Here is a 26,971-nt window from a genome sequence, read left to right as displayed (position 1 = left end):
TTGAAAGAAACATTATTTAATGTGTCATGCTTTTTGTTTATGAAAGATGATGAAAAATATTTACATAAGATGAAAGTTGAGGTTGTCTGTGTGTGTTGTGTGTTTTAATGTGCCTTTGTGTTCATTATTCTTTCATGGTGATTCTCTATGGTTAATGGTGATGATGAGAACATAATGAGGTTTTCAGCTTATTTTCTTGTTCTTGTTGTTCAAAAAAAACTTGAGTGACTTGAGAAGGAAGATGATGATTAAAAGATGGTTCCAGGGATGATGAACCACATAACGGCAATAAAACATTTAAGGACTTGAGTTTGAGTCAAAAAGCGTCTCGTCAACATAAGAGCGCAAAGGAGACGAAAAAAAGGTTTGAGAAAAGACGAACATTAAAAGACGAACTTTTTTTTTCGCCAACAAATATTCACTCAGATACTTTTGGTGACAATTGAAGTCAATTTTAAAATCTAAAGCAATGTTACAAAAGTGTGTGCAGAGTTGCGAGGTTAATATGCCAATTGATTTAGTTGCTCATTGGGTAAAGGTGAAGATGAATATGAAGTTGAGGAATCTTTCAATGAAAAATGATTGGAAACGTTTAGTTTTGGCTTTTCAAGTTGTTTGGATTGTTGTTTCAATTTTGCGCTTTTAGTATTGTAACACAAAGACAAACGCACGGCAAAAGAGACGATTTTTTTTATAATAAATTTATAATTACAATTTTTTTCTTAATAATAATTATCTATTTTTTAATAATAATGTTTATTCAACTGTAAAGTGTGAGATTGTCTTGATTAGATTGAAACATGAAACAACAATCGCAAGAACAACAGAGTTTTTTTATCGAACTTTTGTTTTCCCCAAATTTTTTGCAGTCGAAGGTTCAACCGTCTCGACAGGGTGACATTTCCTCTCCTGAACTTGCTTTTGGCGACGTTTCCATGGCATGGGAATAATCATCGCCAGTAATGTCGTCGTCATCATCATCATCACCTGAGCTAATGTCGGTATGAGAGAAACCAGGTTGAATAAAGCCTGATGGAGATCGAGATGAACCAGATGGAAATGATGTTGATACGCTATTGCCTCCGCTATACCTTGAAAATGATAGTTGATTATTTTTGAAGGGGTTTAACAGGGTAAATAGTTTTCATCATTATAGTTGAGGAGTGAGAAGGAAAACGAGGAGGAAAAGATGAAGGGAAGAGAAGAGAAAAATTTAGATCAGTATTTCAATCATTCAATTGCTATTAATATCATGTTTACTTTGATTTTGTTTTCCTTTTCTTTTGTATCGCAACATTTATTGTAACATTTTCATTGATAATGATCAACAGCATGAAGCAAACAAGTCAACTAATGATGTTTGCTGCTCAATGGCAAATCAAGGGAACGGGAAAAGAAATGAAAAAACTAATTCATCTTTAAGATTAAATTGATAATTTGATTTTGTTGGATGAGAAAAGAAATATTATTAGATAACTTTTTCTTCATCTTCATCTTCTTTTGATTCAATGATTTGTAAGCAAAGAGAAGGGGAGAGGGAGAGAAGAAAAAAATGGACCCAAATTTGAGGAAAAGCTAACGATGATGAAAAGAGAAGAAGAAAAAGGTTAGGACAACATGGAATGTTGATGGTCTATCATCATTGATGGTGAATTTTTTGCTTTTCTTGTTTATCAGAGAAAATGGATTGGTGAAGGAAAATGGAGAAAAGAAGAAAAACTCCCAGTCTACAGGTTATCATGTTATTTTCTTCTTCAGGTTATCTTTTTTTTCTATTTTCATTTGTCACATTTCAATGGACATTTCTTTCTGTGTGTTTTTTCCATGTCACTTATTTCCTTTTTATTCCTTCTTCACCTTACAAATTCTGAATCTCTTTTTTTTTTCTTCTTCTTCTTCTTGAAACTTCTTTTCTCCTAAGTGTTCAGTAATGGAGAAACGAAGAAATAAATTTTCCGTTAATGTAGTTTAAGGTAGAAAAAAATAGGATGGAATTAAAGGTAAAGAGAAAAAAGTCTTTTCTAGATTTGCCATTGAGAATGTTGTTCAATATTGTTTTATCCTCTTTTGCTGTACACCTTTCATGGGTTCATGTTTTGTTTTTTTCACCTTTTATTGGGTTCCATCAATGTTGGTCCAAAGTGAACAAAATCAAGGTAAACATTTGTCTTTGCCCAAATGAATGGAAACTTACCATAAATTGCGCATTTCCTCCCGTTTTTGCCTCATTAATTGCTTATATTCACTTATCTTTAGTTTTTTACCATCAACTATACAGGTTCGTTTAGGACGAGGTCTATATCTGTAGTCTGGATACTTTTCCATGTGCTGTTTACTTAAGCGCGATTGTTCCTCGTAATAACGTTGCTTCTCAGCATTTGGCATTGCTTTCCATCGAGCACCTTTTTTTCATTGGAAAATAATGTTTAGTCTTTGGTTTAAACAAATAAATTGCAAGATGAAATTTTTGCTTCTTACCAAGAATTTTTGAAATATTGGAATTGTGCATATCCGGACAAGCTTTCAAAATTTTTCGCCTCTCGTCTTTTGCCCAAACCATGAAGGCGTTCATCGGCCTTTTAATGTGCGGCCTTCCTTCGGATTCTTTTTTGGTTTGTCGTATTATCTTGGCACCTAAAAGTTTATCTAATGCACAATGAAAATCCAATCAATTTAAAAAATAAACATTTGACAAAAACATAATCAGTGAATAACGGAAGCGCCAAGCGTAATTTAGAAATTGAGAAAATTGAAAAAATGGATAAACAAGGTAATCACAATTGAATCGGAATCAAGCTATTTGAAGAAGAAACAAAACGTTGGCGAAAAAAGCTCATCTCAACCAAAACATTTTTCTTTTTCTCATTTTCTAATTCATTAGGTAATACAACTAGATAATGGACAAATCTTGATCACGAACTCATGGAAAAGCTTTATTGACCAAACGAATGCAGAATTTCAATTTCCTAATTTCATGGTCATTAAAGTATTTCAATTCAATCATAAAAATCTCAGCAATCGTCATAATTTATTTTAATAACTATCAATTTGAGCAATTAGCTAATAATATAATAATAATTTTTTGCTCGGTAATTACATGTAAGCTTGAATTTATGATTTTCTTGATTCGACTGTCGATCACTTGCAATCAGTGAATTATTAGAAATGAAATCATCTGAATGATCTTATTTGACCATTATTCAGCTGAATAATTTGATTGTTATTGACTGTTGTTTTTGTTTGCTCTAATAAGTGCGAATACTTTACCCTGATTCCCGGTTGATCCTCCGCCACTTGCAGGTCCATTTGAAGATCCATTGCCTGCATTGTTATTGGCACCGCTATTGGCATTGCAATTGTTACTTCCAGTGGATCCTGAAGCTGCAGCTGCCGCCGCTGCCGCTGCTGCGGCTGCTGCTGCTGCAGTTGCATGATCAAGTGCTCCTGGAAACATTCCAAATGGGAATGGTTTGTCACAGGTAGACATGGGAGAATGATCTTGAGAATTCATTCCTCCAATGTTGGAACCTGAATTTGATTCAGATCTATTGTTATCGGTTGAATTGGAACCATTTCCTGTCCCAGATGAACCATTACCTCCAGATGCAGTTCCTGAAGATGAACCATGACTTCGATATGGAGGAAATGGAAGTGACCCATAAAGACCAAAATTGGGCATTAAAGGTCCAACTGACCAAGGATTCAAGCCATTGGGTAAACCAGCCAACGGTGATTTACCTGACAACAATGAACTTGGTACCGGTAATGATTTTGGCACGGAAGCATCCTCTTGAAGGGTGTGATTAAAATTATGTACAGATAAAGAGTTGTTCATGGCCACTGCTGCGGCTGCTGCTGCTTGTACTGACATTGGTGATGATCCATAAGGTGGACTTGATGCTGAGTTCAACAGTGAATGTGAAGCATTCGATACTAAATTGACTGGAGGTGAACGTGAAGTTGAACCAAGATAAGATTTCCTGTTTTTTGAACCAACAACACAAAACATTTAATTAACTATTAATAGGTTCAATATTTAAATTGATTCAATTTCATGGAAAAGGTGCAATCATCAAATATAAACATTTCAAACTTCATTACCTGAAACTGGGTTTCTCATCCGATCTGGGTTTACTCAGATTCAAGGGTCCATCATCCTCATCATCATCATCACTTTTCAGGATAAAATTATTGCTTACTTCGTCCAACTTTGGTGATGAGAAACGTTGATCACAATTAATGGTTAAACTCTGAAAATATGCAAACGAGAAAAGTCCATTAGAAAACTTTTAATTTAAATTTTCATCATTCATCTCAAAAAAACTCAAGCCCAAAGTGAAACCGAGTTTAAAAAAAACTTTTCCTTTCCTTTTGTGAAGCAAAAGTAAATTAACTATTAAATTGTGGTTAAACTTCCGCTGTTAACACCAACAATTTGTGGTTTTTTGTCGTAACTAATTTCACTGTAAATTAGAGACAATTAACTTTGAATGTTGATTCAATTTGGCAACTGTCATTAAGTGACAAAAGGTGAATCTCATTGAGAGTCGAAAAAGGTTAACAGGTAAAATGATTAAGATAATGTTAATTGTTGCAATTAACAATGAATTTTCACCATTTCCCTCTTCAATTGCATTAACTCAAGTAGGGTCAAAACTGGGAAAAATGGTCAAGAGAGAGAGAGAGAGAGAGAGAGAGAGGCCAAGATGAAAAGCCAAGATAAAAGGCATTTTGTGTCATCCTTAATCAGTGTCACTCTGAATAATTGATGGTAATAATAATGATAACAATAATGATATTAAAGGCAGTAATGGTAATCAAATGATTCACTTGATTCAACTATTTATTAATGGATGAGATAAAGCTACTTCTCAAAGTTGATTAAAGGCCATTTGAGTAAACAAAAGGTAAAAAAAAGGCAAACACTATTTACAAGGTTTTGGGTAATGGTAAAGAGATGAGATTTGGAAGTAATGAAAATGCAATTATCTGTACACGCAATGGTTAACCATCAGCAGAAGCAATAACAAGAATAATTTGCTAACTAAATAATGATAATAATAAAAACAAAAGGTAAAGTTGATATTTTTACATTGCGTGAGAAGGCAAACCTTTCATTTCCCATGATTAACTTTTTTTTCCCTCATTTCTCGACTTCTTTTGTTTCTTGCCATTCTTGCGCATTCTTGCCTTTTCATGCCTTTTCCTCATTCCTATTGTAATTGGAAACAATTACAGATTTTCATCTAATGATTGTTTTTCACTCTAATTAAATTAACATCAACAACTTGACTTCAACATTCAAAGTAATCATTTTATAATCATTACCAAATGCCACCTACAAGACAATGTTGAATGAAAACCGCCTTCAAACTTGTCTTTCCCTTTTGCTCCACCTTTACCTATAAGAGAAGAATCAAATGATAACTTGTTCTTGTTCATCTCCTCCTACAACAGGAATAATCTTTTCTCTCTTTTCCCTTTTGTTTTCCATTCTGCTCATTGTGGCGTAAAAAAGAGAAGAACAAAACATTGCCCAGAATTGCGCCTAATCTCAAGGATAATCAGTTGATGCTGCGCAACAGAAAAGTTTTCCTGTATTTTTTTGACTCACGCCATTGTTTGAATCGAAATTAACCTTCTATGAAAGTGTAAAGAAACAGTTAACTCCGCCTTTTGTAAACAGGTAACTATCACAATCAATTATAGACAACTTTTACTCATTAAACGCTTCAAGAAACTCGTTGAAAACTTTAATTGTTACGAGTAAAGATGCTAATTTTTTTCAAGGAAAAGTAAAAGTAAATGAAGTTGAGCAAAAAAATTACATTTGCATAAAGATGAAGAATCTAAAATTGGACAATTTCATTGCAACTGGAAAAGTAAATTTTCAAGAAAAATTGCATTCGAAAACTTGAAATTCTTTGCCTTGATCACTTTGAAAATTTTCTTCTTCAGTGGTAATAAATCATTCAATCTACATTCTTTTCTTTTCCATCTTTTGTCTCAACTTATCCATTAATTATTGATGAAGCACAAGTCTATTTTAGCTACTTATCGATTTGCAGGACAAAGACATTTTGAGCGAAAATTATTATTCGAGATTTCCATTGCAATCGCAAATGTTTTCATTTGAAACTTTCTTAAACTGCAATCTTTGCACTCAAATTAAAATCTTTTAGCTAGAAGGATTTTTGATATTAGTTTTTCAATTTGATTTGCGGCCAATTTTGCGAGCAAAACTTTTCGCTTTTGGAAAATATTGTTTGTCAATTTGTTTGAATCGAGTTGCCATATTTGAATAAAAGTCAAGCTTTTCGGTGCAAACACAAACAAAGGTGTTGGGCTTTAAAGAAACCTTAAATGTCAACTTTTCACTTTCTTGCTTGCTCATCAGTGTTGTGTTGACATTTTTCATTCTCGATAATTCTTGATGTGGTGAGAAGATGAAAGAAGCAAAAATAATCTCCAATCGAATAGTAATAAGCAGAAATGATTGAACAATTATTATCAATCAAGTTGGATAACAAATAAGCTTGTTCCATGTAACCAAACGAACATGACAAAATAATCTTTGTGTGTGGTTACCTCACGCATTCAAGTATATTTAAAACCATTTAAAAGCCATAGGTCAATGAAATGGACACATGCGGTTGACAAGCTCGTCATAAAGAGTATAAAAAGTTATACAAAAAAATAGTGTCAAAGTTTGTTTTTGCCATTCAACAAGTTAAGAATAACAAGAGAAAAGAAGTTCATTTAATAGCATTTTGATATTTTAAGTTATCCTGTTGAGCTGTTGTTGTTTGCTGAACGCAAGTTAATCTCAAGTATTAAAATCAATTTTCAGGGAAAACAGAAAAGGCTAATAGATGGTTGAGCGAAGGTTAAAGAGAGAGAGAAAAGCGATTTTCCTTTGATTGTGTCAATCATTTTCTCTGCCTTTTTTATCACACTTTCAGTGAATTATTCAATATCAGAAAATGTTCCTTTTCTTCAACTTTCTTCTCTCTTTTTCTCTCTCTTTCTTCCAGACAAAATACAATTATAAATTATCATTATTAATCATTTTCTGAGGCTTCATTTCTGGTCAGCTTGAGATGATTAATAAAGAGGAAAATGATAATGAACAACAATTTTTCCCTTTTTTCTTCTGTTCAATAGTTTTTTCCAGGCAAAAATTGTATTGCATTTCATTTCTCATCTTTATTCTGTTACCAGGCAATGTGACAATCTTTTCACAATATTTTAACACAACATTAAAGTGAAAAAGTAAAATGATTTTTAAAACAAAAAAAAAGATAATCAAAGTTACCTTGGGATGGAAAAGGCAAGGTAACTGATAATTTAAAATGTCTTTGGCTTCTTCTTTTTACTTTGTTTTCCCTTGCAACAACAAGATGAAAAGCATTGCCTGGAGCATAATCTTCTAGGCCTCAGAAGCAAATGATGATGAGATTATCCAGCGAGAGTTAAAAAGGACAAGTTGAACAAGAAGAAAAAAGATGCTTTTCTTCATCAAAACAGAGCAAATTTTTCCAGTTATTCATCTTTAAAAGCAAAATCTATTGCAAGTTGCATCTCTAAGAAATGATGAGACGAACGGAATACAAAATTATTTTCCCTTTAACTTAAGAGTTGGCAATTTGTGCGTTTGCAAAGTTATGAAAACTGAGTCCCGAAATTTCTCCAATCGACAATTGTCGAGAAAATCGAGGTCAAAGTGGCGCATTCTGTGACTGTAAGAGTTAGAGATTGAACTTCATTTTTCGTCGGTACAAATGTTTGGTGCACATGGTTGGTCGAAAAGTTTTTTTGCAATTTATCAATAGTTGTCTTGATTTTGGCCATTAGCCTAAAAACTTTGCGACTCATTATTTCGAGAATGGCATCACCATCAATCATCATTCTTTGACCAAACATTAGATTTCATTATGGGCTATAACATAATGTGACTGAATAGCTAAGAAAATCTGAGCTAATGCATGCAATAATGAATATCATAACATATCATTTGTGTGTTGAGTAACCTTGATAAAAAAGTATCAAATCTGACAGCATAAGTAATACAATGCTATAACTTTCATTGAGGGTCTTGAGTGATCTATTATCTCAATATCGCCCATTGTAAACTTATGTTTCATCAGAAAAAAATGATTCTGATGAAAAAATCTGCTCAGCTGTACAAAAGCCGATCGAATTTTAAACTTTGATCTCGATTTTCTCGAAAAATGTCGATCATAGAAATTTTTCAATAGCACTCAGTTTTTCAGTTCCAGACAAAGTCTCAACTCTTAACTCAAAAGGAAAACATTTTTTTGTACTCATTCTTTTCCATTTAAATTTCATTCCAAAGTCTGTTATAGTTCTAGCTTTGCTCATGGTCGATGCAGAGTCTGGTAAAGACAAGAATTTCTTCTCTTCATGCTGTACATCATTATTTTCTTAATCCTTGACACTTTTGTCACTAACTGCGCATCTTGAAAATTATTATTAATAATTTGTCATTGTTATGAGTCTGTCAAGTCTGGAATCATACTTAACCATAATTATCATTTTGCATGTTCCATAAAGAAAGAAACTCTTTTTTTTAAGTTCAACTTATTATTATTAGCATTTCCATTAATAACTTGAGCCAATTCTACACATTCAGATAATTCATACAACAGTCTTCAACTCTTGCTATTCTCATGGAAACACACACACACTTATTTCACCCAATTCTTAGCACTTGTGTAAAAATTTTATCTTTGCAATAATTTGTTTTCTTTCTTTTTCCTGGTTCGCCAATCAATCATAAATTACCATCAATTCGTGTTCAGAATTGAACAACTTTCTTGGTAAAACTGTTAATTTACGTCAATATAATTAGAGTGAGCAAATGCAGTCAACAAACAAACATTGAGCCAATCTGCAATATTTTTTAGCTCTTGTTTTGTTTCAGAAAGAAAAAGATTGAAATGCGATTATTCAGATTCTGAATCGCTTTCAAAGATTGTACTTTTCTCTCTTTCTCTCTCTTCTCAAACTAATTAATCAAGCAAAATAAATCATCCAGAAACAATTGCCATCTCAACCAATTAACGATATAAGAAGTGAGAAGTGAATTATCGGTTAGAAAAGAAACATACTTTTATTATTAGAAAACAACTTTTCTCCAGATTTGCAAAGTTTACATTTTCTTGGCTCTCATCTTTCAACCTTCAAGGTAAAAAAAAATGTTATAAAGGTTGCAAGTAAAACGAAAGAAGAAGAAGAAAAAGATAAAAGAAAATGAATTTTGCCTCTTTACAGTTTTTTATCATCAAAGTTATCAAAAGTTTCGTTTCAAGCTCAACTAAACATTCAGGTCGACAAGAAGAAAATCATTCATCACAGAAAAAAAGGCAAAAGTTGAAGAAAATGATTATCATGAAGACTATAAGTAACAATCAGCAGGACAGGATCATGATAATAGAATAAACTTTTTTTTCTCTTTTGCATTTTTACATGATTATCTGTTTGCATTTTGTACCAGGTAAAAAAATGTGGAAATGAAACAATTCAAAGCAAAAAAAAGTTGAAGCCAAAACTGAAACCTGTCAAATGACTTGCATGTTGCAAGAGAGAAAAGAGAAAAGCTCTTGTCAAGAATTCTATCCATTTTTGCAAATGAATTGAAATTTACATTTTCTCATCTTCTTCTTCTTCATTTCTGTATCGATAATAATAATCATTATTGCAAGCATAATAATACCAATAATGAAATCAATTTGCATTTGATCTTCTTCCAGCCTCAAGGTAAAATGTCAACAAGAGTACATTAAACATGTAAAGCACATCAAGTAATCTGAAGCAGCAAAAACAATTTCTCTACATTTTTCAAGCCTTTCCCTTGAGAAAAGGTTAGACAAGCCAAAAATGTAGCCAAAATAATGATGAGCATCCTTTTACCAGGTAACCATTTAGGCAACCGCATACCATCAAACGTGGCAAGAGATGTTTAAGACATTTCTCAGCTTCTCTTAGCATATTTAGTTTCAAGATTATTCACTAATCAATGATTCCGTGTAATAATGATGCCTAACCAAAAGATGAGGTCGGTAGCAATTTGTATCAACAATTGATAACAAAGAGAAGCAGAGAGAAACAAAAAAGAAGGCAATTGCGTGCCTTTGCCTTTTCTCTTGTTGCCCATGTTCTTGATAGACAATTAAGATTGACACTGGTTCCTCCTTACAACGCAAACACTGAAAAATAATAGTAATGATAATAATAATGATAATGATGATGATAATAAAAAGAAAACAAAACTAATAATAACATCGCAAACAAACAGTCAACATAACAACCAAGTTGCAACCATAATTATGGTTGCATATTTTGTTGAGTCTCTACCTGTTGAGCCGCACCCAGAATCAGAGCATTTTTTTTATATTTATTTTGATATTCGTTGTTGTCCGACAACAACGGAGATGATGATGATGATGTTCATGTTGATGGTGAAGATGATTTCAGAAGAAAATTTTGCCTCTAGCTTCCTCTTTCTTTGTCATCATTTTCTTCTTTTCTCTCTTTTTGTTTTTGATCATCATATTATCATCATCTTCTAATAGATGAAGAGAGAGAGAGACCCTATTATTTTACGATCGACTTTAGCCTCAAGGACACTTTGCTATTCTATTGTACCTTTTACTCTGCATATCCCACCTTAAATTCTTTCGATATCATAATAGGGAATCATCAAGATAATTTGTCTTGAGGGGATTTTTGGTGAGCAACAAGAGAATCATCATTATCACTAAAAACATAATAGACCTTTAATTGTCTTCTTATACAATCATCTTTATCACCATCATCTAATGGCTATTCCCTTGATTCAATGTTACGTGTTAGTCGAGAGTCAAGTAAAACTGTTACAAGATTAACTTTCGCCTGACAACATCTTTTGTTTAATAGTCGATGCCAAGAGAGAGATAGAGAGAATGAAGGAGTAAAGGAAGAGGAAGATGAAAAAAGATGATGACCAAGAAAAATTAATAATTTTTACTTTTCTTTCTTATCCCTAGTTGGTCCATCTTGCTGTCTTTATCACCCAACGAAATAAAGACGAAAAAGTAAGATAAAAGGTAAAACTTTGCCTTGAGCAACATTATCTGTAATTACAATTTTTTACCCATTAATTTCCTCATGAATGTTATGTGTTTTTTAAGACGATAACAGCAAGAGACTAATAATGATAATAAAATGGTGAATATGAATAAAAAAAGGTAGAAAAGGTAGAGATTCCAAGACAGACTATTTTCGTTGACGAGTTTAAAAAGGAAAGAAAAGTTAACATTGAAAATGTGATTCTGTTAACGTTTCCAACTAGTTCAACCACAAATGAGGAGAAACAAGGAGTGTCTTTTGATGCGCAAAACCAGAAGTGAAACAAGTGACAAAAGGTTTTACTGTTCATCATTATCGTTGTTCAATTGAATGGTAAACGTTACGTTCACTTTAGCCTTTTATGCATATTAACATTTATCAATAGCATTATCATTATTATTATCATTATCAATATAACATTATATTATCGTTAACATTATCATTATCATTACATTTTTTTTTCTTCTTTGCTTTCTTTTCAATCTTGCGTTCAATTTGGCGTAACCAGACAAGTATCAGAAGAAAAGGAGAAGGAGAAGAAACTTGAAAATGAACAATTCTTGAGCCTTTAATGTTAATCATGTTAATAATGGTATTTAATGATAATCATAATAATGTAATAATATGCTAATATATTCGCTCTCCTTTTTTTTCTTCTCCTCTTTTGTATGAAAAGGCCAAAATCTATTGATAACTTGATGCCATCATGATAATGATAATGATCATGCAATTGATGATGATAATAATTCAATGTTATTGTCGTCAAGACAAATATAAATTTCGATATAATTAATAGTTTTAGGAAACAGTTTTCGCCCTTTTCTCATTCCTACTGTTCGTTGACACTTTGAGCTGAGAAGAGGCTATCTTTTGCCTTGGAAAATGTTGTGAATAAAGATGTTGATGAAAGATAATAAATGAGTTTGAGATGAAAATTAATCCGACAAAAAAAAGATTCATTTTTCTTTTCTCTTTTACTTACATTTGGTCGATTATTTTCTGAATAAGAGTTTCGCTTCATGTTCAAAGGTTGATCACCATTGATTGGGAGTATACTTCCGGTGGATGAGGATGATGATGAGGAGGATGAAGAGGAAGAAGATGAGGATGAAGATGAAAAGGAAGATGATGCACCAAGGCTGTTGTTGTGTGAAGTTATATTGATACCCGAGATGCTACCAACTCCACTGGTTGAACTGTTAATTACACTGTTATTGATACTTCCATTGGCACCGTTAGAGGTTTCAGTTTTTATGTTCATTGGACTTGATCGTGAACTGTTGTTGGTGTTGTTGTTGGTGTGGTTGGCATTAGACGTTGGACTATTGGGATTCATTATTTTTAAACCATTACCTGTTAAGGGTAAAGGTCCTCTGGGAAAGTTTGTTGGACTTGGTGAATCAGTGAGGTGAGTGGGTTGATGATGGTGGGTTGGGTGAAATGAGATGCTATTGTTGCAATTTGATGAGGATAAAGAGGATAGGATTGATGTGACTGGTGAGGGTGAACAGGGGGAGGAGTGAGAGTTTAATGATATTCCGTGGATGCTTGGTGATGAACATGAGCCTGTTGTGGTTGTTGTTGTTGTTGTTGGTGTGATTAGAGTTGAATTTGTTTCATTTTGTGATTGGTGTTGCTGTTGGTTTTGCTGTTGTTGCTGCTGCTGCTGTGGTTGGTGTTGGTGGTGATGGTGAGAATGGTTGTGATGTAATGGAGATGATGATGAACCGGCAAGTGTGCTTGGTGTAGCGGTTGTTGACAAGGATGAAGGTGAAGTTGATGAAGATGATGATGATTGTAACATTGTATGCGCCGGGCCTGAAGGTGAACTATTTGCAAATGGAAATCCTCTTCCATCGAAAAATGGAAGACACATAAAGGGCTGAATGAGTCCAGAAACAGGTGAAGGAAAAAATCGAAAAAAATTATTAATCTCTTTGAATTAGCAAATCATGAACTAAGAATGGGCAAAAGAGATTTGAAGACAAGTTACTTGATGAATCCGAGCTCTAATAGACAACAATATTGCGTTGACAAATCTGTCTTTTCTAGTTTAACTGTGATTTGGCAAAATGACTTGATGTACTTAGACATCGCTACCTTTGATATTTTATTGTTTTAGAAAGTCACTCTTTTTCGCATCTACCGACTCTAAACTTGAAACTTTTTCCGAGCATAAAATTTTCAGAAGAAAAAGCAAAAATTCGAAAACTTTTTTGTCAATCTTCATCACACTTCCCTTGAATCATGAGCAACGACAAAATGAACACTTTCAAAGCAAAAAACTCTTGACACATCTGCATCTCATGCAACGAGACAAAGAGCAATGATTGTTTAATGCTACAAATGATTTTGGATAAAATGTATCAGAAACGAAGAGACTGTTAGAAAATAAAAAGTCTCAGCCCGATTAGCCTAATAGCACATGCAATGTTTGAGTGCAATTGTTGAATAGTCATTGCTACCAAATGCAATTAATGTTGCTTACTTTACTCAATTAACGTGACAATTTTGCTAATGGAAATGTAAATGTCAATAATCAATTCTTTTCATTTGCAACTTTTATCGTTTCTCTTTACCATTTAATTTCTCTTGATGATGAAAAAAATCATTAACTAATCAACCTTCAATGTGCAGAAAATTGGTTTTAAATTCATTTTCCAATCAAAACAATTGCAACTTTTACAACAGCAGGAATCAGAATTGAAACGAGAGCAATTTAAGCATGAGGAAGATGTAAAGGGAAGGCAAAGAAGAAGAAAAAAGATAAAAAAAAGTGCGTAAAAAAAGGGAATAATTATCATCAATAAATGTGTACAGATGAATGTAAACATTTTACTTTTTTTTTCTTACTTGCATTTTATTCCCAAAGACTTTTAAACTGACATTTTACTTCCTTGAATATTGAAGAAGGCAAAGTGATAGAAAAAGCTTCTCTAGATTCTGTTTCAACATTATTCCCTGTCTGGTGTCTCCCAATGTTCATCATCCTCATCTTTATTCTTAGTTACGAAGAGATGCAAAATAAACAAAGTTAAACATGATACAGACTCATGGGGTTAAACTGATAACCTTGTCAGTTGAGTAATATATGGTCCACACTGTAGACCCCAAACTCAACTTTGAAACAAGACGGATGAGAGGATGAGATTGAGTCTGTCTGAAGGAGAGAAAGGAACCACTCCCAATCATCAAAATAATTAGCTTCTGTTTTAACAGATGAAATGTTGAGAGCATTTTATTGGCATCATTAACACTCCACGTTTCTTTTTCTTCTCCTCATCCTTTTTTTTCTCTCTTCTAATCATTTTTGATGCTGATCATCATCAACATCATTACCATCATTTATTCCTCTTTTTCATTCTTTTCTTTTTCCATTGACTCTTTCACTCACGCCTTTGCAATATGCGCATTTCAAGAGATAAAACATTTTCAACAACAAACACACCTACAGAAGTTTTTTTCTTCTTGTTAAATGCTTTTTTCCAGGTAACAATGTTGATGCTCTTGAAAGACATGAGATTCCAATTACGTTTTGAAATGAATTGTCAATTGTTAAATGAAAGAGATTAAGGTGAAAGAGAGAGGGAAAAGAGGTAAATCTGAAAGCGTGCAACAAGTTTAACTGAACAAGTGATTTGTTATTCTGTTAACCCGGTAGCTTTGGAATGAAAAGAAGAAGAGAAAATGAGATAACCTGAACAAAAAATGGAGCTAATTAATGGGCAAATTACAATCAAGTTAACTATTTGTTGGGTTAGTGGCTTAATTGGCTGCCAATGAATTTGTATCTGTAGCTACCTGTATTTGCTTGGATATTAAACGCTCCCTTGTAACACGGTAGCTATAATAAGAGGTGGAAAAGGGATGTTGATGGTGAAGGCAAAAGTTGAAACTTTTGGTTCATTTTTGCTTTTCTTTTTCTTTTTCTTCTCTTTCTTTGATGATGGTAAAGAGCTTGATGATAATGATGAAGATGAAAGCGAAATAAAATGTTGTACCAAGAACAACAAAAAGAGAGGAAAGTTGATCAGGTCAAGCTAACTATTTAAATCTAACCTCATTTCACTCAATTTTCAGAGTAATTAATGATATCTTGTTTGGAAGCAATTGTAATCAATTTAAGTCATAACGAAAGGTAGCAAACAAAATAGAAACGAAATTGGAAAAGAAGATGAAGAAGAAGAAGAAGAAGATGATAAAGAAGAGTTGCCTTTTACGTGAACACACAAAAAAAAGAGAGCGAAGAGTATTGCCATTTGATTGATAGAGAAGAGCAAGAAAAATAGTAATAATGATAATAATAATGATGATCATGTTAAGAAATCATCTTTTTTTTTGATGTTTATAGAACAAAAATGAGTTAATGTTAACCTGGGATTGGGATGATGGGCTCAATGGCTCAAGGGTTCAACTCTCCTTTCAATGACAATTTAGCATAAGATTAAGAGAGTGATCAAGAGATGATAAGATAGCAATCAATTACACCTTCATCATAACCTCATCTTTTTCCTTTTATCCATTCGTCTGTCTACCTTTTCCTCTTTGCCCTCAAATTTACCTTAAATCAAATCAAGTTGAAGAGCACATTCAGGTCACTCGAGAAAACAAGAACTTTATCCAATTTTAGAACCAAAAATTCAAATTCGATCATCAACTCTCACATTTTCCGGTAAAGCCACACTCCTTTGGACAAAGACATTAAAACAATCAAAAGTGATTCCAACAACTCTAAAAGTAAATTTTTGAAACAATTCGAGATTGAAAAAGCAAAGTGTCCAGAAAAGATTCACTTTCAATCGAAGCACATGAGTCGATCAAAGACTAATAAAAGTTTGCAAATAACTGCTGGCGAAATGCAATTTATGATTAAGTTAATTTGAAACAAAAATCGAGCAACAAAAGTTATTGGTGTTGAGTTAAAACAATTGCAATATCAAGTTGATCAGACAACATCAGAAGAGCCAACAGATGACTGAAGCTACTCAGGATTGACAAAGGCTTATGAACATCTTTTACGACTAGCGTCTTGTCCAACATTTTAACTGTCTTTTTCATTCTTTATGTCACTTTACAAATGTCAAGATGAACATTAACCGATCATGTGATTTTTACAATAAGTGAACATTTATGGAATTGAAATATTTATGAAATCATTTTTTCTTTTCAAGATTAAATCTTTTTATCAAACATCAATCCAATTTCATGTTAATGATGAAAATTTTTCAGTTAATTAGAACCATTTGTAATGGTGAAGCAAAACGAAAAGCAAGGTAATTAATAAAAAAAGGTAATCCAAATGAATTGAAAAGGCAACTTTTTCTTCTTCTTTTTTCATGAAATGTTACAAAGATTTATTATTTGAAAAATGTTGACCATCAAGGTAACTTTTTGTCTTTTTTTTAATCTTCAAGTTTCAATCTTTCTGCCGTTCTGCTTGTTAACGATAGCAACTGTTTTAGTTGCAAAAATGAAATAATGAAATATTGCAATGAAATTAAACAGATAACGTTGTCAACATTTTTTGCTGCTTTTATCCAACAGAAGCGCACACTTTTTGCAAACAAATAAGCTCATCTTTTTTTGCAATTAACCCAGAAAAAAGCACAAAATACCAGTTAGCCAAGGATAATGTTCAACATTTATTCAACTTTACTTTTTTTTCACCCAATAATGAAATACAGAAACAAGAAGATTGAAAAATTATCTTTTGACATTTTCTCATTTCTTCTTCTTCCAACTTCAATGAAGACACAAACTGATTAAGCTTCGGAATTTCATCAAATGTAAATGAGACGCAAAAGTGGGAAAACAAAAGAGTTGTCAGGTTTAAAATGTTTACTTACCTCGAGCTCTTGAAGTTGTTGCCGTTTCTCTAATAAAAGTTGATCTTGTTTCCTAATCTCCTTATCCTATTAATGAACGATATGAAGGATGAAATTAAATAAGAGTTAATAGTTGCATGTAAGAAGAGAAAAAACAAGAAGAAAAGATTTAATCGAAAAAAAAAGAAAATCAAACTCTACATGAAAAGAAAGCTGCACGAAACTGAATTGCATTCAGTTTTCAAATCAATTTCATTAATCAACTTGCAACACTTGGACCACCTAAAGAAGCCTATTGTAACCCTTTCAAGTTTTTAATTTAACTTTTCCATTGGAATAAAGAGTTTGCAACAAAACAAAAAGTTGATTAATTGTTGGCTGAAAAGATTCAATTTGATCAATTGTTTCTCATGAATGTCAAGGAAAAAAGATTTACATTTTTAATCAACATTTAGTCAACTTATTCTGTCAAATTAATTTGCATCCAATCTTGTTAAAAAGGTAAACTTCCGGACGAAAAGTGTAAATTTTTCTGTTTACTTTTTTGTTCAGGTTTTACCTTGATTTTTGTTGCTCATGTAAATTGACCTTGAATGTTGGATTGGGGAAAAAGCGAGCGAACTGAAAACGCTAAAAGGCATTAGACATCAAAGTGTTATCAATTTGTAATAATAATCGTTTCGCTAATCAATATTCTGAAAATTCCATCTCAATTATCATTCATCTTGACGATAAGAGAAAACGGTCTTTTCAAGGTTGACGTTCTTCTTTTTGTTTTCACTGGCTTGGTCAACAACGGTAACAATTATTGAAACTTGTTTCAGTAAAAAAAGCGTTTCAACTATTAACAAAACAACAGAATCCAGGTAAACAGGTAATCAGCCATTGAAACGTCAACGTTTCTCCTCTGAAGCACAATTTAATTATCGTTTCACTTTTTTCTTCAACATTTTCCAATATTGAGACTCAACATTGAAAAATGTAATCAATTTGTTTATAAGCTAATTTCATGAGGAAATTACGAGCTTTTCTTGAAAAACAATTTGAATGAAATTCACAATCAAAAGCAAGTTGAATTGATAATTAAAAATTGATACTTGATAACTGATTTAAAGTTAAAGGATTAATTGTAATCACAAATGTAATCTGATTTCGAGTTTTTACTTTTTTTCTTTATTTTGCTGTAATGAGCTTATAACCTAAAATTGAAAATGAACATAAAGGTAAAGTTAATTAAATTTAATCAAATGAAGAGAGACAATAATCTGTCAAGTTTTTCGGCAAATCTTTTTTGGTAACTTTGAGCTTCTTCTCGACTGTTTTGTTCATTTTGTTGATTCCGTTCAGTTGCAAATGAAAATGTTATTGATAATTTTGTTTCTGTTTTTCTGTTTTCTTTTTTTTATTATATTGACCTAGAAAGATCAGTCAACTGAATGAACGAAAAAAACGCTAAAGACAAGAAGATGGCGATAATAATAAAAATGATAATAATGATAATGATTAAGATGAAAGGTAGAAACAAAAAAAGTGATATTAGCTCAATGAAATCAGGTCAATGAGGTAAAAGCAAGAAAATGAACGTAAAATAATGCAATGAGCTTCTAATACAATTAACAATTTTGTTGTCTTCCAATTCTTACCTCAAGACTAAACAAGATTCAAGAGTGGTTCTTGAATGTTTTTTGAGTTTCTGTTGTCTTCGTTTTCGCTCAGCTTTTGCATACAAATTGATTTATAGCTGGCAACAATCAAGAGTAAAATATCGCCAAAATTGCCTTGAGGTTAGATTGAACAAGAATAAAGTGAAATAGTATTTGATAATATTCATTAAGGAAAAAACTCTTTTTGCACCTTTTTTTGTTCGACTTGACAAAAGACAAAAGTTTTTTTTCCCATTTTTGGTCGTCCTGTTGAAATTGTTGATTCAAGCTGTAAGGCGATTGGAAACAATTAAAGACAAATCAAGTGATTGAAAGATGAAGAGATAAAAGAAGTTTTTCCTTTTTTTTCTTCCCTTTTGTGATTATCGAGCAATTTTAATTATCAACTTTCATCCCTTTTGTTTTGTACCTTTAGTTTTAATCAAATAAAGGTTAACAGTTAATTGATCTTAATTTAGTTGCTTCCATTTGTTGCTGGTCAAGTTGAACCGTAATCAAGTTGAGAGCAACTTTTCGTTTAAATTTACCTTTTCTCTTGTTACTCCGATAACTTGTTTATTTGTTGTTGCGTGTGTTAACAATCATGTCTAACTGTTGATAGGTGGTGGTTACAGGTAATTCAAGTAACTTTACTCTTTTCTCGTTTTCTTTTTTTCTTTCCATTCTTTTTCTTACAATAAATTTAAAGTTAAATTGCGCGTAAATCGAGCCTCACCTTACCGTATTAAATGCAATTTACAATTAACAAGCCCAGTATTTATGATTACATGAAAGAAGCTCAACAAAAGGAACAGTTGATTATGAAAATGTGGTGAGAGAAACTTGAGATTCTAAACATTGAAATTGAAATTTCAGTTCAACCTGAAAGTTTTTCTAATCAAACAAGAAAAAAAAGGTAAAGAAAACGTTTGTTTCTCTAATTGAGTCAATTAAAGTTAATCAAGTAAATTCAATTGACTTGGTTAATCATGAGAAATTTATTTGTTCTGAAAAGATGATGACAGAAAGATTGAGAATAAGTGATGAAAAAAGATGAAAGCAACTGAACAAGAAAAGAATTGGAATGAAAAGAGAAATGAATAATTTAAAGGGAAAAAAGAAAAAGAGAAATGTTTTCTTCTACTGAAAATTGAATCAATGATGGGTCACTCAATGTTATGGTTATGTGGACAAAATGGATGACAAGAATAAAGGTAAAAGGCTGCATCTTGTTCATCATCAATGCTGATTGTTGGTCAAATGTTATTAGAGTAAAGCACGAGAAAAGAGAAAAGTAAAGCGAAGAAGAAGCTTACAAAGGAAAGTTATACTCTATGGAATTGTTGTAAAGAAGATGAAGAGGTTATCATGATGATGGAGATGATCACTGAGAATATATTGCTTTGATATAAATGTATAAAAAACACATCTAAAGATGATAATGAAGATGAAGGAAAGAAGAAGATAATCCCAAAAGAGTAAAATCTTCTCTCATAATTGACATTTTCTTCGTCATCTTGTTGGCCTTGTTCGTCTTTTTCGAACATATAAATGGAAAGAAAAAAAAAGATTCTTCTGATGTTCACTAAATCACCCTTCGCCTCTTTACCTCACTGACCAACTCATCATTATTGGCATCATATTTTTTGTTGTTTTTCCTTGCAAATTCATCATATATTCAAGATTGACCCCAAATGAAAAATAATTGACTAATAAAATATCATAACTGTAAAGGTTATCGGACCTTATTCACTTCAAGGGTACTTAACTCACGTTACACACTTTACTTGTGCCTTGTTCACTTATCACAAGTTTCACTCCCAGTCATCATTATATTGATACAATATTTTATTTAGATATTTACTTCTCAAGAGGATTTTCAATCGATGCGTATTTTTATCTCACTCTCTCTCTCCATCGTAATTAGATCAATGTTTTATTAACCATTATTATCAACATTATTGTCATGATTATTCATTATACTTATTCAATCATGAATATCAAAAGTTGAGTTAATTTACTTTCCAAGGGAATTGGATTGTTAATTATAATGTTGACAAAAAAAAATCTCGAGCTTTCATTTACTAAAGGAATTTGAAATTACTTTTTTTACTCCTTTTCTCATTTTGTTTATAAATTTTTAAATAACTTTGCTTCTTCTTTATCTTCATTATCTTCATCTTTTACCATTTTCATCAATTCTTGCTACTTTCAAGCTCATCAATTCAGTAATCATCTTTGCTCTTTCAAAAGAAGGCAAACTCACGATCTTTCAACGGCTCATTAGTTGCAGCTAATTTTGTACTCAATGGGTTTCCATGTCAGTTGAATATCAATCCAATCAGACGAGATAGTAAAATGAGAAACAAGAAGAAGAAGGAGAGAAAGCTCAGTGAAACAATAACAAAGTTTAACTTAATCAATGTTGAAGGGTTGACTCAGGTCGATTGATGAGGAAAGGATGTTTGCCTGATGATGATCAGTTTAACAAGAAAGTCATCTGGAAGAGAAGATAAATGATTCTTCTCATCTTTTGTGAGTCACAAAAGTTGTTCATAAGCAAAAGAGATGAATTTATTTGGTAAGTGATGAAAGATGAGGAAGTAAACTGAAACATTGGAGAAAAAGATGAAGAGAAAAAGAGACTTTAAAAGCATACAACTGGAATGATCTTAGAAGATGAGAAGAAGAAGAAAAAAAAGTCAAGAAAAGTAAAATTATGAGCATGATGATGTTGATGAAAAAAAAGTGTAGGAGTAATGAGTTTTCAAGTAAAAGAGGAAAACAAAAAAAAAGTAAAAGGAGTAACACATAGAATCATTATGTAAACTATTTTCAAGCAACATGTTAAATTAACTTTTGACTGTCAAGTAGAGCTTGCTGATGGTTTACGCTTGAATCAATAAACTATTTTTTTTGATCAATCAATAACTCGAGTCCAAAATGTCCCTAAAAAAAGTCAACAACCAACGAAGGCAAAGGAACAAATTCAACAATCTGTAGATTAAATTGCCTTTTCCTTCAGTTTTTTTTTCTTCTTCTTGGCTCACCAATTTAATATTGTCAACATGATATATTTCAATTTTTGGTTAAACGTTTTTTTGTTTGTTAAGGAGAAGAAAAAAAAAGAGATTCGCCTTGATTCGGAAAAATCATGTTCTATGGAACCCTTGAAATGTGTGAAATGGTAAAGCGTCAAAATGCACTTTCAGGGTGGAATTAATGTGCTGAGAATAAGAAGAGAAACAAATCTTTTTTTTCATTCTTTTTTTACTTCTCTTGTCGTTCTTCATCATCATCTTGTTTTACTCACAAGGAATCAATGAAGCAGCTCAAATTGAAACAGCTTAACACTTATATCAACACCATTTACACCATCAACCACCAAAGTGATATTAAGCTTCTTTCTCTTCCTTTTCTTCTCTCATTCTTGGCTTTACTTTGATTGATTGGACTACCAACATTGCTGTTGTTTTGCCTGTTATTATCATTATTACCATTGCTATTATTATACTTTTCCGACCAAGTTATCAAATCATTTCTCTATTTTTCCTCTCGAAACAATGTTAATCTAGAAACGGTGAAACGCCATTTAAAGCTCATTTTTCTTTGCACCTCTTTACCTCACTATTCAAGTGATGACAGCGAAAAATTGTGATGAAAATTTCGAAGGGTTAAAGGTTAAAGAGAAAGTAAAGTTTTGTTTTCATGATAAACATTTTGTCTTATTCGGAAAACAAAATGATGTAAAATTGTGATAAGTAAACATCAATTGCTAATACTTTTTCCCTTATCCAACTTATCAATCTTGCTTTCTTTTTTTTTCTGGTTCCCTTTTGGAAACAAAATTGTGTCCATTAAAAGCTATCCTGTAAAGCTTCAGATTAGCCTGAGTTGCGTTTGTTCCTCTGATAACAAGTTGATCGTTAATCTAAAGTTGTTTCTCAATCTGTTGGTTTTGGAATCATCTTAACAAGGAGAAGAAAAGAATGACAAGTAATGAAGAGAAGAAGCACAGAAGATGATGAAGATGATACTGAAGATGACTGAAGAAAGAAAATGAAATATCTATAATATAATGTTGTATACGGAATAAAGGAAGAAGAGAAAAGAAGGCGGGATCAATCATCTTAAGGAATATAGAGCTATAAAGGGAATAAAAAAGATTCGTTCTATAGGTGAGCAAAAAGTTCTTTTCTTCTTGAGTTGAACACAAAAAGCAGAATGAATCTGAAACTTACATCGGGATCCGATCTGGTGGTCATTAAGGTCCTTTGATAATTTAGTTCCTTCATTTCTAGGTAACATTTGAATATTTCCATGAATTTACTTTCAGCCTCATCACAAGCTTCCGGATTTGAACTAATTCGGTAAGATATTTTGGTTGGTAAACTTTTACGTTTAGATGACATGTCCAGGCGTTGAATCACGGATCAGAAAACAATATTTCACTTTTGGATCCCAGGAAAATAACACACAAGAAACAAAGGGTCGCCAAATATCACATCACAAAGGGAACGCAGAAGAAACGATCAACAACAAAAAACAATAAACAAGTGATGGTTGAGCGTGTAATAGTGAATGAAGATGAGAAGAGGCAAAAGAGGAGAAGCAAAGCGATGGAAGGAGGAGCATGAGAATGGTTTCAAGAGAAGCGCCATCTTTGATCAACATGATGATAATGATGATGATGATGGTTATCATGAGAATGAAAAGTTGAAAGTTGAGAGGTGAGAAGCTACTAAGAAGTTGACTACCGAGTTACGCACAACGCTTCCCCACTGATTATCATCTTTACCTTTCCATTTACCTGTCGATTTTTCTTCTTCTTCTCTTATCATTCTAATGACCATAACCCTCTCTCTCTCTTTCTCTCTCTTGTTAGTCTTCTCTAGTCACGATTTTCCTTTTATCTTCTCTTTCTTTTTCATCATGCTTTTTATTCAACTTTACCTTTCATTTATTGTAAATTGAGATTCTTGTTTATTTGCTTTCTTGACAATCTTTTTACCATTGTCACATGCCAGTGATTCAATGAAATTTAATGTGATATTTATATTCCATTGATAACCAATCATCGATAAAGTTCATTTTTATGTTTCATTCAGTTATTGGTAATGAATTTTAAATGAAAAGCTCCTTTCGCCTTCACCAAACCAGAATCTTTATTCAACCCAAAAAAAGGCAAATTACGATATCGTTACAATGAACAGGCATTAACAATGATTATCAACAATCAGGGCAATTTCATGTTCAACCAATGTTTACATGATTATAGCAATTTTGTAGAGAAAAAGGAAAAAACTGTAAAGAGAAGAAATTATTTTTCCAAAAAAAAAAACAAAATAATAATAATTGTAATGAAAAATGATCAATCTTGTTTCAGCCTACCTCATAAAAGTCAAAAAATGAGTAAAAAGAGAAAGAAATGAAACATAAATAGGAAGATGAATTTTCACTCCCTTCTGATCATTTCATTTGATACAATCTATTTTTTAGACTCAAAAATTCTTCTTCTCTTTTTTTTCCAATCATGTAACATTAGAAACAATTGAATAGTAGGTGCTTCAGGGCTTCAATCATTAAAGGGCTCGGTCATTTCACTTTACATTATCTTGCATGATATTAAAGGTTGATCAATCATAACGACTTTCAATTGCTATTATTAACAGCAAAGTCTAATAATTACAGAGTCCAACAAAGAATCTCTTTTTTTTAGGTTCATCTTTCTTCTTTTGCATAACATTTGAAACGATCATTAAGCTCAGTTTCCGTCAAATGAAACAAGATTATAATTATTACATTATCAATAGTTGATCTGAGTTGCGTGATCATCTCCATCAATTTGGGCGCTTAAGTCAGTCCGTTTTCAATGGCAACTTCAAGATGAATATCAATTGTTTTTATTCAATTACATTGTACTTTAGCGAAATGCTTTTGGTGAAAATAACATTTTTATGGATAAATTTTTTTCTCCTCAAAATTGAAATTGCTTTTATTCCTCAACTTGGTGAAGTTTCAAAGTTTATTAACCATTTTTTTCAATTCATTGATACCTTTTCTTGCCATTTAATGATAATTTGTAATTAGCCATTCATTGATTCAACTAATCCTAATGAATTGGTCAGCGTTTTGCTTGTAAAGAATTGTTTTTTTTTCTTGTTGCTCATTCTTTCGAGTTTTCATGAGTTTTCAATTTGAATTTCAGGTAAAAGAAAAAGGTTGACAACTCATCTGTCTTCAAGTTTTAAATTAATCATTGATTGATTGTTGATTAAAGGTTGAATGAAGAGAGTTTACAATTTAATGATTCCTTTGATGCCTCGAGTAAAATGCAAACCAAATGAAAGGTTGAAAAGGAAAAGGAAAGAAAAAAAGTTGGTAAAAGAGAAGAAACTGAAATTCTATGAAAAATGTAATAATTGTAACGATAATCGTAATTAATTAACCTGATTACATTATCATGAAAATCAATTGGTTAAAATACAATTGAGAGAGAAGAAGAAATGAAGTTTGAAAGAAAAATGAAAATTTCAATAATTGCTTTCATTGTATCCTGTTAATTGGCAATGTTTAACTTAACTGATAACCTAATATGATATCATCAATCGATAATCGATGAGATTGTTAACATGTAATTATTATCAAATAAATTGATGATCAACTTACCCAACCTTGATTCCGTTTCCACCCTCGAACCAATAGATTGAGCATCTTGAAATACAATCTGATTATAAGGTGAGACTCCGTATGTTTTGGACTAATTTTTCAAAATTGAACTGTGACAGTTGCTCTAGACTTACAGACACCATTCAAACGTCAAAAAGAGAGTATACTTATCGTGAATTTTTCGTTCAAAATAAACCAATTTTGGTCGAAAATTGTCAAGATATGGCCTTAAATGGACAAAGGCCATATATTTTCAATATCATAGCTTTAAAGCATCAAAAATGCCAAATTGTTGAAAAATAAGTAATTCTCCTAATATAAGTCAACATAGGCCTTTAGAAGGTTCAGGTCACCATCGAAACTATTATTAATAAATTGATTGAGATCAGACAGGATTGAGACTTTATGAAAGGACTTCGATCTTTCAATAGATTATTCCAAAATAAAAAAGATCAGAATTGATTGACATCAGACATTTAATTAAAAACGATTAGTAAGTTATCACCTTAAAGGAACAAAGGCGTCGAAATCTGATTTTGCCTTACATCAAAAACCATATACCGGGTGTCTTTTTCATTTTAGTTTGCAGTCATAACTCACGAACGGTTGTTACTACAGACCTAAGATTTGAGCCATGAGCTTCCGCAGATTGAACATTCATAAGTTTGAACTCTGCAGGTCATTCAAAGTAACTTAGTTATTTGACCTCTGACTGACATTTGGAGGTCATTTTCTGAGTGCGAAATTTTTCAGATCAGTTGCTGACATGTTCATAACTCATGCTGGTCAAAAGATATGAGTGTTTCAATATCGTCCAGTTAATCGATTGGTTTTAAGAAAAATTTTGTTTTTGACGCCTTTGTCAATTTAAGACCATAACTTGACAATTTTTAATCAAAATTTTTTTTCACACAACAGCGTTCTTGAGAGGTGTTCCTTCGTTTGAATGATGCCTGTAAGTCTAGACCAACTGTCGCAGTTTAATTTTGAATATTTAGTGCAAAACATTTGGAGTCATACCTTAATAGTGATTGCAGCAATTGTTGTGACCTGAACCTCTGAGCATGGAACTCGCTTTGGGCAGTTTACAAGTAAATGAAGAAGAAGAAGAAGAGAAAAGAAATAATCGTTTTGTTTTCAAAGTTGAAACAATGTTATTTGAATATATTATCCAAATGAGTTGTTGAACAAGAAAATGATAATTCGCCTAATGATTCAGGTAATAAAGTTAATGTATTAATAGCAATAACAAGAGCAATAATAATGATGCTCATCATGATAATAGGAATAGACATAAAAATGAGAATATCGATAAAATGGAAAATTGTTTTTTTCTCTTTTTTTTAAAACAACAAAAAGGCAACAATTTAAGTTAACAGAAGATTCAATTCGTGACTCAATTTGAGGCCATAATTTTGTGCAACTTTTGGCTACTCTTGGAATCTTCATTTGCAGAGGAAAACCAAAAAATCCAAGTTTCTCATTGTTGCTCTTTGCTGTTGTTTGCAAAGAAAATGATTCTTTCATTATCTCTTTTTGCCTCGCGTTCAACAAGAGGTTCAATGTTTCAGGCTGCTTTCGCCAATCATTTTCCAGGGTTAACAACAATCATCATCAACCAAATTCAATTCATCAATCATTTAGTTCAAGTGATATGTTCAGATTCAAGTTCATCTGATTTGTGTGTAAATTTGAAAACTTTTT

General features: G+C 32.0%; 1 protein-coding gene across 5 annotated transcripts; it reads right to left on the bottom strand.

Annotated features, from left to right (window-relative positions):
- Positions 1–23,194, bottom strand: LOC107365627 (uncharacterized). Of its 5 annotated transcripts, none has more exons than XM_015933162.3 (8): positions 22,840–23,194; positions 16,977–17,042; positions 12,113–13,012; positions 4,102–4,250; positions 3,268–3,980; positions 2,479–2,646; positions 2,195–2,402; positions 1–1,085 (listed from the first exon to the last, which is right to left on the bottom strand). In XM_015933162.3, the coding sequence occupies exons 1-8, from the start codon at positions 23,008–23,010 to the stop codon at positions 878–880; spliced, it is 2,583 nt and encodes an 860-aa protein (XP_015788648.2). In that variant the 5' UTR covers positions 23,011–23,194; the 3' UTR covers positions 1–877. The 5 variants fall into 5 exon arrangements, with proteins under 5 accessions (XP_015788648.2, XP_015788649.2, XP_089123767.1 ...); XM_015933163.3 differs by having other exon boundaries at positions 1–1,091; positions 2,479–2,634; positions 22,840–23,172; XM_089267641.1 differs by having other exon boundaries at positions 2,479–2,634; positions 22,840–23,170.
- Positions 23,195–26,971: the final 3,777 nt, after the last annotated feature.

The sequence above is a fragment of the Tetranychus urticae genome, chromosome 1 (genome assembly GCF_039701765.1).
Source record: "Tetranychus urticae isolate SD_2017Ah chromosome 1, NJAU_TeUrti_SD_1.0, whole genome shotgun sequence".
In the NCBI taxonomy this organism is placed as follows: domain Eukaryota; kingdom Metazoa; phylum Arthropoda; class Arachnida; order Trombidiformes; family Tetranychidae; genus Tetranychus; species Tetranychus urticae.
This window is presented reverse-complemented; position numbering and strand designations above follow the sequence as displayed.